General features: G+C 42.7%; 1 protein-coding gene across 5 annotated transcripts in view; it reads right to left on the reverse strand.

The window, feature by feature from the left end:
• The window catches only part of rasa4 (RAS p21 protein activator 4), a 76434-nt gene that overhangs the window by 3197 nt on the left and 59638 nt on the right, over nucleotides 1-13599 (reverse strand). For 3 of the 5 annotated variants that reach the window (XM_014197853.2, XM_014197850.2, XM_014197849.2), the window contains 7 exons: nucleotides 11854-11966; nucleotides 11291-11483; nucleotides 6682-6819; nucleotides 6353-6497; nucleotides 1556-1728; nucleotides 866-1003; nucleotides 42-177 (listed from right to left, as the gene is read on the reverse strand). In XM_014197853.2, coding sequence (XP_014053328.1) covers nucleotides 42-177; nucleotides 866-1003; nucleotides 1556-1728; nucleotides 6353-6497; nucleotides 6682-6819; nucleotides 11291-11483; nucleotides 11854-11966 — 1036 coding nt within the window. The remainder of the gene's footprint in view (nucleotides 1-41; nucleotides 178-865; nucleotides 1004-1555; nucleotides 1729-6352; nucleotides 6498-6681; nucleotides 6820-11290; nucleotides 11484-11853; nucleotides 11967-13599) is intronic. The other 2 variants (XR_006769667.1, XM_014197851.2) reach the window with 2 other exon arrangements.

Below are 13599 nucleotides of genomic sequence, written 5' to 3' on the forward strand. Positions count from 1 at the left end.
ATTGTATTGCATTGCATGGCAGACACGCCAACCTGTGGTACCTGCTTTGTCCTTTTGGTGGCAGCAGCTCCATCGATCTCCTTTGTAAATCCCTGGGTGGTAGGAGCTCATAGTGTCTGTGTTGTGGCTGCAGGCTTTTCTCAGGGCCGAGAGCCACTGATTCAGCTCATTCACACTCTACGGGGGAAAGAGATAAAGAGAGGGGGTAGAGACCCAAGTGGGTGCTACACATTGGTGGTGGATGAGGTGAGCTTCCCGCTTACTACAATATGTAAAGTGCTTTGGGTGTCTAGAAAAAGAGTCCAATCAATTATTATCATCATCATCAATTAATTATTAATCCCATAATTCAAATCTGGGCCCGTATTCATAAAGTGCCTCAGAGTAGGGGTGCTGACCTAGGATCATTTCTGCCTTTTAGATCATAATGAATAAGTCTACATGGATAGGTCGGACCTGATCCTCGATCAGGACTCCTACTCTGAGACACTTGATGAATACAGGCACTGTACTACCAGTGACCAGCACCAGTGCTGTATGTGGTATGGGTTGTGTATTGTGTGGTAGTCACGTGTTCATCTTGCATGTGTTACATGATGTATTATGCATTGATGTTTTTTAACTCGTGTGTGTGTGTGTGTGTGTGTGTGTGTGTGTGTGTGTGTGACCATTTCTTGTGAACATTTATGGCTATAATAATGTTTACTGATTCTGATTCTGAAATACAGTTGGCCTGCATGGCTACCCTATTCCCTATATTGTGCACTACTTTTGACCAGAGCCCAATGCTGGCCCTGGTCAAATGTAGTGCACAATATAGGGAATAGGGTGTTATCTGCTTTGGGGGTCTTGTGAAGAAGCTGACCTTACAGTCCAGGTACAGTGTCTCCACCAGGCCGTTGTCTCGGCTGGAGATGATCTGCATGACGTTGGCACTGCCAAAGCTCTTCTCCTCCACCTTCTCCACTGCTCGGATCCTGGGCAGGGAGATGAAGGAGCTCTTCTGTGATAGCAGGGAAAACAATTTAATTCAATTTAACCATCTGTCACCTTACCTTAGAATTACTACTGCCCGAATTCCAGTCTGTTTGTGCTATCATGCCAACCCCTCGTCACTCATGTTCATGCCAACCATGACAAATAACATGTTTGGCTTGACAAAGACAGCGACGAAGTTGGCAAGAGCACAAACAGATCTGGGACAAGGCTAGAATGACTATACTACAGTGGGGTTTCAGACATACAACACACAGGCACAGAAATAGACAATAAGACAAGAACACAGTAATAAAATAAATTCCTCCGTGATAGTGGGAACACAACAGGGGATGTGGGAGAGATTGTGTTTCATGTAGCGTTTTTCACTTAAGAGCCTTGTACTAGCTGCCATTGGACGCCTGGAAACAAATACCTGGGTAGTGTTCATTATAAAGCAAAAGGAAGATAACGGGCCGAAGCAGAAATTCTCCAATAAAAAAAGTCTACAGTATCAATAAATGTCAATGATTGACTTTAACTACAACAGGTGATCTTCTCAAGCTGAGAAGGCACTCACCTTGGAGTGCTGGGTCCGGGCGTAGGACAGGGTGTCTTTGCTGAGGGTGACGTAGTACTTCTTAAAAGGTGATGTCATCAGCATGCTCTTGTCCTTGGTCTTGTGTAGGAGAATGAAGCCCTCCTTCTCCATGGATCCACACTGGAGACTCATCCTCTGCTGCAGGCCCAGGTCTGGAATACACAGTATTGTCAAGCCATAGGGAATCACTTACAACTAGCTAGCATGGCTAAAATCTTAGCATCCCTAAACATAACAGTAGTGTTTGACATAACCTCTACTATAGCTCTAGAACACACAGCAGAGTCATGTCAGCCCATAGGGAATCAGATGAATGAAAAAGGAAACCGCACAATGCTCTTGATAGCGTCACTGATCTTTAATAAGCTTACGTTTCATCCTCACGGCCTTCGTCAGAGCTTTTGTGATAAAAAAAAAAATGGCACCCTTATGTAGACCTAGCCCCACCCACATGGGTGGCCCATAGGGAATCACAGCTAGCATATAAGGATAACTACTTTGTAAGCAGAACTTGTGTTCTGTTATAATCTCCACCCGGCACAGCCAGAAGAGGACAGCCTCCCCTCATAGCCTGGTTTCTTCCTAGGTTCTGGCCTTTCCAGGGAGTTTTTCCTAGCCACCGTGCTTCTACACCTGCATTGCTTGCTGTTTTGGGTTTTAGGCTGGGTTTCTGTACAGCACTTTGAGATATCAGCTGATGTAAGAAGGGCTATATAGATACATTTGATTGATTTAGCATCCCTAAACACACAGCAGTGTCAGTCCATAGGAAACCACACAGCCATCTTAGCAACCCTAAAAGGTAACATACTGTTTGATTTGATCTCTACTATCAAAAAAAGATAGGCCGAAATAGCTGAATTATACTAAACAAAAATATAAAACGCAACATGTAGCGTTAGTCCTATGTTTCATGAGCTGAAATAAAAGATTCCAGATATCTTCCATACGCACAAAAAGCTAATTTCTCTAAAATGTTGTGAACAAATTTGTTTACATCCCTGTTAGTGAGAATTTCTCCTTTGCCAAGGTAATCCATCCACCTGACAGGTGTGGTATATTAACAAGCTGATTAAACAGCATGATCATTACACAGGTGCACCTTCTGCTGGGGACAACAAAAGGGCACTCTAAAATGTGCAGTTTTGTTACAACACAATGCCACAGATGTCAGTTTTGAGGGAGTGTGCAATTGGCACACTGACTGCAGGAATGTCCACCAGAGCTGTTGCTAGATAATTGAATGTTAACTTCTCTACCATAAGACATCATTTTAGAGAATTTGGCAGTACGTCAAACCGGCCTCAAAACCACAGACCACGCATAACCACGCCAGCCCAGGACCTCTAAATCCGGCTTCTTCACCTGCGGGATCGTCTAAGACCTGCCACCCGGACAGCTGATGAAACAGGAGTATTTCTGTCTGTAATAAAGCCCTTCTGTGGGGAAAAACCTCATTCTGATTGGCTGGGCCAGGCTTCCAAGTGGGTGGGCCTATGCTCTCCCAGGCCCACCCATGGCTGTGCCCCTGCCCAGGCATGTGAAATCCATATATTAGGGCCTAATGAATTTATTTCAATTGACTGATTTCCTTACATGAACTGTGACTCAGTAAAATCGTTGAAATTGTTGCATTTTGCATTTATACCTTTGTTCAGTATAATTGTATTAGTAAAGTCAGTGATTCGAGTTAGTGGCATGGCAAACACTTCAAAGCATTCCACATTAAATGACAGTCAAATACATGCTGTTTCTAACCTCCAGCTAACCATATAGAATTAGCTAATAACCACCAGCTAAAAACATAAGAGCATGGGAGAAATCTTGTTGAGTTTACCCTCTGACTACATATCTTTCATTTTGCTAGGGAATTTGGTTACAGCTAGCCACACATTATAAGAGCATGGAGATATGTTGTAGTGGTTACCCTGTAAAGAATAGGAGATCTTAGAGTTTTCCCTTTGAGGACGACAAATATGCTAAGGATATAGCTATTGGCTAACTTAAATTCTGCAAGGAAACATTCTATGTTATCAATAACAGGGAATTAATTGCATAGACTATACAAAAGTACAATACAGGTCAAAGGTTTGGACACTTAATCATTCAAGGGTTTTCTTTATTTTTACTACATTGCAGAACAATAGTGAAGACATCAAAACTATGAAATAACACATATGGAATCATGAAGTAACCAAAAGTGTTAAACCAATCAAAATATATTTTAGATTTGAGATTCTTCAAAGCAGCCACCCTTTTCCTTGACAGCTTTGCACACTTGGCATTCTCTCAACCAGCTTCACCTGGAATGCTTTTCCAACAGTCTTGAAGGAGTTCCCACTTACTCTGAGCACTTGTTGGCTGCTTTTCCTTCACTCTGCGGTCCAAAATATCCCAAACCATCTCAATTCGGTTGAGGTCAGGTGATTGTGGGGACCAGGTAATCTGATCCAGCACTCCATCACTCTCCTTCTTGGTCAAATAGACCTTACACAGCCTGGAGGTGTGTTGGGTCATTGTCCTGTTGAAAAACAAATGATACTCCCACTCAGCCAAAACCAGATGGGATGGCGTATCGCTGCAGAATGCTGTGGTAGCCATGCTGGTTAAGTGTGCCTTGAAATCTAAATAAATCACAGTCAGTGTCACCAGCAAAGCACCCCCACACCATAGCACCTCCTCCTCCATGCTTCATGGTGGGAACCACACATGTGGAGATCATCCGTTCACCTACTCTGCATCTCACAAAGATACGGTGGTTGGAACCAAAAATCTCAAATTTGGACTAATCAGACCAACATTGCTCATGTTTCTTGGCCCAAGTAAGTCTCTTCTTCTTATTGGTGTCCTTTACTAGTGGTTTCTTTGCAGCAATTCGACCATGAAGGCCTAATTCATGCAGTCTCCTCTGAACAGTTGATGTTGAGATGTGTCTGTTACTTGAAATCTGAAGCATTTATTTGAGATGCAATTTCTGAGGCTGGTAACTAATGAACCTATCCTCTGCAGCAGAGGTAACTCTGGGTCTCCTTTCCTGAGTCAGTCCTCATGAAAGTCAGTTTCATCATAGCACTTGATGGTTTTTGCGACTGCACTTTTAGAAACTTTCAAAGTTCTTGAAATTTTCCCGGATTGACTGCCCTTCATGTCTTAAAGTAATGGACAGTCGTTTCCTTTTCCTTATTTGAGCTGTTCTTGCCATAATATGGACTTGGTCTTTAACCAAATAGGGCCATCTTCAGTATAACACCCCTACCTTGTCACAACAGAACTGAATCCACAAACTAACTTTTAACAAGGCACACCTGTTAATTTAAATGTATTTCAGGTGAATACCTCATGAAGCTGGTTGAGAGAATGCCAAGAGTGCGCAAAGCTGTCATCAAGGCAAAGGGTGGCTACCTTGAAGAAGCTCAAATATATTTTGATTTGTTTCACACTTTTTCAGTGTTATTTCATAATTTTGATGTCTTCACTATTATTCTGCAATGTAGAAAATCGTACAAATAAAGAAAAACCCTGGTATCAGTAGGTGTGTTCAAACGTTTGACTGGGACTGTATATGCACATCCCTTCAAATTAGTGGATTTGGCCATTTCAGCCACACCTGTATAAAATCATGCACACAGCCATGCAATCTCCATAGACAAACATTTGCAATACAACGGCCTTACTGAAGAGCTCAGTGACTTTCAACGTGGCACCATCAAAGGATGCCACCTTTCCAACAAGTCAGTTCGTCAAATTTCTGCCCTGCTTGAGTTGCCCCGGTCAACTTTAAGTGCTGTTATTGTGAAGTGGAAACGTCTAGGAGCAACAATGAAAGTGGCTGAGCCATCGTCTGTCCTCGGTTGCAACACTAACTACCGAGTTCCAAACTGCCTCTGGAAGCAACGTTAGCGCAATAACTTTTTGTCAGGAGCTTCATGAAATGGGTTTCCATGGCCGAGCAGCCGCACACAAGCCTAAGATCATCATGCGCAATGCCAAACGTCGGCTGGAGTGGTGTAAAGCTCGCCGCCATTGGATTATGGAGCAGTGGAAATGCCTTCTCTGGAGTAATGAATCTCCCTTCACCATCTGGCAGTCATGAATCTGGGTTTGGCGGACGCCAGACCAGGAGAACGCTATGTGCCCAAATGCATAGTGCCAACTGTACAGTTTGGTGGAGGAGGAATAATGGTCTGGGGCTGTTTTTCATGGTTCGGGCTAGGCCCCTTAGTTCCAGTTAAGGGAAAACATAACGCTACAGCATAGAATCATCTAGAATGTAATTGTATGTTTCCAACTTCGTGGCAACAGTTTGGGGATGGCTCTTTCCTGTTTCAGCATGACAATGCCCCCATGCACAAAGTGAGGTACATACAGAAGTTGTTTGTCGAGATCGGTGTGGAAGAACTTGACTGGCCTGCACAGAGCCTTGACCTCAACCCCTACGAACACCTTTGGGATGAATTGGAACGCTGACTGCAAGCCAGGCCTAATCGCCCAACATCAGTGCCTGAACCCACTAATGCTCGTGCCTGAATGGAAGCAAGTCACTGCAGCAATGTTCCAACATCTAGTGGAAACCTTCCCAGAAGAGTGGAGAGTGTTATCAAATAAAATGTTATTGGTCACATATTTAGCAGATGTTATTGCGGGTGTAGTGAAATGCTTGTTATTGCAGCAAAGTGGGGACCAACTCCATATGAATGCCCATGACTTTGGAATGAGATGTTCGACGAGCAGGTGTCCACATACTTTTGGTCATATAGTGAATGTTATAGTGTTTACCTTCAGAGTTGTCACAGCTGACCAGTCTACTAATGAAGTCTTTGAGCTGGGTGATACCAAGCTGGATGGCTGGCTGCAGTGGCCCCATCCAGGGCTCTTTGGAGCAGCAGGTCAGAGTGTCCAGGTTACCAATGGTCTGAATGGCCTGTAGGGGTATGGCGGATGGGAGAAGAAGAGTTGTACCACTAAAAGTATATTTCTAACACAGATGGCAACCGGGAACTAAATCCACAATTTTGTGCCTACAGTAGCAGCAGTGCGTAGAACCACCATTTTGTGCCTACCTTAGTGAGTTGCAGTAGTGTGCGGCACTACCATTTTGTGCCTACCTTAGCCAGTAGCAGCAGTGTGCGACTGGTGCGGGCGTCCGCATGTTTCTCCCGGAGGTGGAAAAGCTTGGGGGACATGATAGCCGGAGAGATGAAGCGCAGACACAGGAAACTGGTCACGGCTATAAACTTCACCTTCTGCAAACACAGGCCACACAACAGAGATTACACTGAGTGGGGGAGTTATCATTATCATTTTAAGTTTCATTTTGATTTCAACATCCAAGGTATCAAAAATAAACCAACATTTAAAAAAAATGAGTAATCCCTTCAAGGATGGGATTAGGGCTGTGGCAATCAACCAGTGATTGTCATGCAAATAACGGGCTGTTTTACTGTAATTTGCAAGTAATTAACAAACACATTTAGCATCCCCTGGTTTCCACGTATTGCCTACAAACTACTGATTTGGACCTTCAGCACATCTACATTTTAAAAAGTCAAATCCATTTAATATAGCCTACACCCTCACAATAAATCCATTATATATTTTAGACAGGTCTAAAGAAACATGAAATGTAGCCTGTTTCAGAATAACATTACAGCATAATCTGAGTTGTCCTTATGTTAGGCCCTGATCTGGCTATGCCATACGGCTGTGGGCTATACTAGTTAATTTAGCAGACAATATTTGCTTAGAATTCCATGGTATTGTTTTATAGTATGGAGAATAGGCCTATAGTTGAACATAGCTGAATCAAATAGAAAGGATATTTTCCCCAAATTATTTCTGAGGGACTCCGCACATGCGGCTATTTTGTGTTGAGCAGTTAACAAAAGAACAGGTCCTCCTATATGCTCATTTAGAGTTATTCATGCAACTTAAGATGTGATACAAACCTTAGAATGTATCAAAAATCAAAACATAAAGCCCAAGGCTGCATGACGCAACTAATGATGATTTGAAAAAAGTTTGCATGAGGCAAAAGCTCTACTCCGTTTCTTGCTCAGACTACACACTTCAGTCTCTCATTCACAATTTGACAAACACTTGATAATACTCTCATCCATCAGACTATTCTTAATTTAACCTATGCCCTACATATAGGTTACTAATATACACACACAAAGTATGTGGACACCCCTTCATATTAGTGGATTTGGCTATTTCAGCCACACCCGTTGCTGACAGGTGTATAAAATTGAGCACACCGCTATGCAATCTCCACACACAAACATTGGCAGTAGAATGACCTTACTGAAGAGCTCAGTGGCTTTCGACATGACACAACAAGTCAGTTTGTCAAATTTCTGCCCTACTATAGCTGCCCCGGTCAACTGTAAGTGCTGTTATTGTGAAGTGGAAATGTCTAGGAGCAACAACAGCTCAGCCATGAAGTGGTAGGCCGCACAAGCTCACAGAATGGGACCGCCGAGTGCTGAAGCGTGTTGCACATAAAACTTGTCTGTCCTCGGTTGCAACACTCACTACCGGAGTTCCAAACTGTATCTGGAAGCAAAGTCTGGACCAACACTTTACATGTTGTGTTTATATTTTTGTTCAGTATATTATTAGCCTAAATTATGACTATCCAATCATCACATTAAGAATAGTAGGCACTTACATAAGTCTGCAAAATGCAATGATTCATGGAATGCTTTATTATAAAAGGTGCTTTTTTAATGGTGAAAATTTTCTTCCCCAAACTTGAAACTTATGCACCGCTTATGTATCCCAGGTAGGCTACACTGTTGTAAAGCGGATTAATGTGCCTAATTTTAAGAATTTAGCAATAAATATAGCAGCCTGACCAAGCTGGGATCCTCTTTTTTTTTTCTTCTTATTATTTTTTCATTATTTTTTTTTTTTTTTTACATGTCCAGTCAAAACTCACACGCGATTGTGCAATGACGGATTATAAGAACACGTTTCACCAGGCTCTGCAGGCTACATCCTCTCCAATCGTGTTACAGGAGTCCTAGGCCTATAGGCTACGTTTTTTTGTTATTGGGTCACTTTAGTTGTGATACAAACCTTATCAAAACATATAGGCCTATGGGCTAGGCTACATGATGTGTGCGACTATGATATTGAAAAAGTCAACAACAAAAAAAGGCATGCGCTGTTTCTTGCCTTAGACTGCACACACTGAGCACAAATGATAATACATCATTCACAAGTGATAATACTGTCACCCATCAGACTATTCTCAATTTAATCTTGTCTTTACATATACTAAATAATATATACAGTATGTGTGAAATTAGTCTTGATTTAGAATGGACCATAATCATGTATATGTCGTAACAGGGGCAGGAGAAAGAAATACGTAATTTTCATGCCAACAAGGTAGGGTACTTATGTTGTAAAGCCTGTGGTGGTCCTGTGTGGCTCAGTTGGTAGAGCATGGTGCTTGCAATGCCAGGGTTGCGGATACAATTCCTACGGGGGACCAGTACAAAAAAAGTATGAAAATGTATGCACTCACTACTTTAAGTCGCTCTGGAAAACATGCATACGCTAAAATGTAAAAGCGAAGCAATGTGCTTAATATTAGAAAAGTTGAGAAATAGAGGAAGCTGATCGTATCCACTTATTTTTAATAGAGGCCATCAAAACGTTGTTCTCTCACACAATTGTGACCCGATTAAGGAAACTAGGCATATGTCGCAAGTCACGACTTCACAGGAGAGCCGTTTGAATGTAAAAAATATATTTTTTTAATCAAAATGCGTTTTTGGGCAGAAATGCCTTCTCGAACATGTGAACTTTCATGTGCCTTAATAACAAACTTGTATGCCATCTGTAAATACGAATAAAAGTGTTAAATTACAAGCCTTGTTGGTTAAGCCACACAAAAAGACAGCAACCTTCCGACTAGCCATGATTGGCTGAGATAATGAGTGGGCTGGACATGCCGAGAGATGAGTTTGGATTGGTCTGCCATATACTGTAGGACTCTGTCTATTTGAGCTTGTCAGTCCGTGTTGGTAATCCTGTCCAATGTGGCTTTAACAAAAAAAAACGTCTTGTGTAGTGGAGCTGCATAAGAGTTGCTCTCCACTTTCTGGAGGATCAAGTTTTGAAATCAGTGGAATTAGAATATGATAGCTAAAGAGACGCAGAAAACACCTGTTTTCGGATTACATCTTCAAACTAAGGGCAACCGTGGTATGGCATTCCTGATAGGGAGTTTCATCCATCATGCATGATGATGTATACAGGTAAGACAGTCTAGCTTTAGCTAGCTACATTTTCAGATATTACACGTTTCTAATCTTGACAGAAAGTGGTTTCATTTCAAGCTAAAGTGTACTGTTAGCTAGCTAGCGGACATTATTACTCGTATCCCAGAGCCGTATTCATGCTTGGTAGTAACGCCATGATTTTGCACTGTGTTCATTGTTGTTTAACTACCTAACGTTACCTGGCTGGCTTGTTACGTGACGTGTGTGATCTTACACATTGTTTACCTAGCTAGCTTCATTGTTTACGTAGCTACATGTCTTAAGCTAAAGTATACTGTTAGCTAGCTAACGTTAGCTGGCTGGCTCCCTAGCTGACGTTATTATTCGTATCCCAGAGCCATTTGCTTTTCTAGTTGGAGCCTAATGTTAGCTAGCTAAAATTTTACCTGGTCGGTTAGCTCACAGCACTGTGGCATTGTTGGCGCTAATCATTGTTGTTTAACTAGGTAATGTTAGCTGGCTGGTTCGTTATCTAACGTGACGTGTGTGAACATACACGGCTGAAAACACAATCATCGTGGGATGAATGAATGAGTGACGAATTTCTGGGGCAAGGGGAGTCCATTTAAAAATCATTCCTCCTTCCCTCGCCCTGCAAGTGTATACTCGTCAGACGTCATCAGAAGTGTCCACTTAATTTGAGGTCTGAGAGGATAGGGTGTGTCTTAAGTGTTTGGACTGCAACCATTGTTTACCTAGCTAGCTAGCTATACGTCTTTAGCTAAAGTGTACTGTTAGCTAGCTAGCTAACGTCCCTAGCTGACGTAAACAAATCATCGGCCAGAGAGTCAAGTGTGCACTCCGAGAGCGAAATGAGATGTGTGGAGCTAAAGCTTAAGAGGGTGTGAACGATGCTGAATGGGTGTAGACAAAGAATAGCTCTTCACTACATTCCAAAACATTCAAAGGCCATTTCTGCAAAAGTGAGTTTACAAGTTGATCAACTTTGAAAGCAGAATTACTTTCACATTGTTCCACAAATGCAGTGTATGATATACCATTTTGTAGCTCTGAGTCTATACTTTTATCCAATGTAAAAAACTATTTCAAATTTTGCTACATAAGACTGAATCCAGGTCGTGAGTCACAATTGCACAGCCTATAGAAATGTTGCGCAAAATGAGCTCATGGGCTCTCATGAAGTGTTTCATTTGATTTTGGATTTAGTGTGCATTGATGACAGAGTGATTAGAAGGACAATAGAGTTCTGAGTACCAGGCCATTAGCGACTGGCAGTTAGCAAGTTTGGTAGGCTACTAATGACCGTCAGCGTAATCAGAGCAGTTTTGGAGCCTAGTTACCGTGACTGTTGAATTTGACTCAGGTGTGGCGGTAATATGGTGACCATAACAGCCCTAGATGGGATTCATATAGGACCCCACCTATACAATGCTAGGGGAAACACTGCTGTTGTACTAACCCTATACTCAGGCTCAGGAAAGCGCTTGTTGACGCACTGGTAGAGCTGTTGGAAGGCCTGGCAGAGTGCAACAGGGCAGTAGGAGGCTGACTGGACGATCGCATGGAGCAACTCAGAAAGGTAGGACTGCAGGAGGCTGGTGCTCTGCTGGATCACCTCAGCCTCAGTGTGCACCCGGTGGAGGCCCGTACACCTACACAACACACACGCACGCACGCACACAAGTCATCTACAGTAGTCAGACAATGAATAATGAGATGTAGCATGTGTCCCTAAGTATGAAAATTAAGATGCATCTTTTCTTGTGAAAACTAGGAAAAAGTCTCTGCACACTTCCAGTCAGATGCACATTTCTTAAAATTTTACCTGAGCTTTTCGGTCAGTCAACCTTCATCGGAGCATCGACTGACTGAAAGCTCAGCTACAATTAAAGCAATATGTATTTCACGGGAAGTGTACAAAGACTTTTTCCTATTTCTCCAGTTGCCTTTTGCCTCCAGCACCTTCACTAAATCAACACTGGGTGTGAGGTAGATTCTGCCCACATCATCTTGAAATCTTACCCAGCCTCCTTCAACTCCACTTTGTTAGGGTCCAGCTCTACATACTTCTTCTCCTCAAAGATCCTGTTGATCAAGGGGCCAAGAAGCCTGTGCAGATACTGCATTCCTGCCACCTGTGGTAGTCAGATGGCAAAATGGCCACCATGCTACAGTATTTGTGGGAAAACATTTTAAGCATCTGTCCAATGCTCCACTTTTGAATGAAAACATAGCTTATGAATTAAAATCATCGTAAAATGGATATCCTTCAATACACATGTAAAAACACTACCGGTCAGAACACCGACTCATTCGAGGGTTTTTCCTTTATTTGTACTATTTTCTACATTGTAGAAAAATATTAGACATCAAAACTATGAAATACTACATGATTCAGTATTTGTTAACCCCCCCCCCCCAAAAAAAGTGTCAAACAAATCAAAATATATTTTATATTTGAGATTATTCAAATAGCCACCCTTTGCCTCGCCTTCTATTATGTCTTCTACAGTTTTGCACACTCTTGGCATTCTCTCAACCAGCTTCACCTGGAATGTTTGTCCAACAGTCTTGAAGGAGTACCCACATATGCTGAGCACTTGTTGGCTGCTTTTGCTTCACTCGGAGGTCTGACTCATACCAAACCATCTCAATTTGGTTGAGGTCGGAGGATTGTGAAGGCCAGGTCATCTGATGCAGCACTCCATCACTCTCCTTCTTGGTCAAATAGCCCTTACACAGCCTGGAGGTGTGTTGGGTCATTGTCCTGTTGAAAAACAAAATGGTAGTCCCACTAAGCCCAAACCAGATGAGATGGCGTATCGCTGCAGAATGCTGTAATAGTCATGCTGGTTAAATGTGCCTTGAATTCTAAATAAATCACAGATAGTGTCACCAGCAAAGCACCTCCACACCATAACACCTACTCCTCCATGCTTTACGGTGGGAAATACATATGGGGAGATTATCTGTTCACCCACACCACAACTCACAAAGACACGGCGGTTGGAACCAAATATCTCCAATTTGGACTCCAGACCAAAGTACAAATGTCCACCAGTCTAATGTCAATTAATGCTTGTGTTTCTTGGCCCAAGCAAGTCTCTTCTTATTGGTGTCCTTTACTAGTTGTTTCTTTGCAGCAACCATGAAGGCCTTGTTCATGCAGTCTCCTCTGAACAATTGATGTTGAGATTGAACAGCTGCCTCCGGTAAGACAAGGGGTAGAGGTCTGTGTCTATTTGTAAATAACAGCTGGTGAACAAAATCTAATATTAACACCTGGGGGCAGCCCGTTAGGAAGGCCAGGATCCAGTTGCGGAGGGAGGTGTTTAGTCCCAGGGTCCTTAGCTTAGTGATGTGCTTTGAGGGCGCTATGGTGTTGAACGCTGAGCTGTAGTCAGTGAATAGCATGGTAGGCTTGTGTCACTGGGCAGCTCGCGGCTGTGCTTCTCTTTGTAGTCCGTAATGGTTTGCAATGCCAGCTACATCCGACGAGCGTCGGATCCGGTGTAGTACAATTCGATCTTATTCCTGTATTGACGCTTTGCCTGTTTGATGGTTCGTCGGAGGGCATAGAGGGATTTCTTATAAGCGTCCGTGTTAGTCCCGCTCCTTGACAGCAGCAGCTCTACCCTTTAGCTCAGTGTGGATGTTGCCTGTAATCCATGGCTTGTGGTATGTACGTACAGTCACTGTGGGAACGACGTCATCGATGCACTTATTGATGAAGCCAGTGACTGATATGGTGTACTCCTCATTGCCATC

The sequence above is a fragment of the Salmo salar genome, chromosome ssa04 (assembly GCF_905237065.1).
Source record: "Salmo salar chromosome ssa04, Ssal_v3.1, whole genome shotgun sequence".
Taxonomy (NCBI): domain Eukaryota; kingdom Metazoa; phylum Chordata; class Actinopteri; order Salmoniformes; family Salmonidae; genus Salmo; species Salmo salar.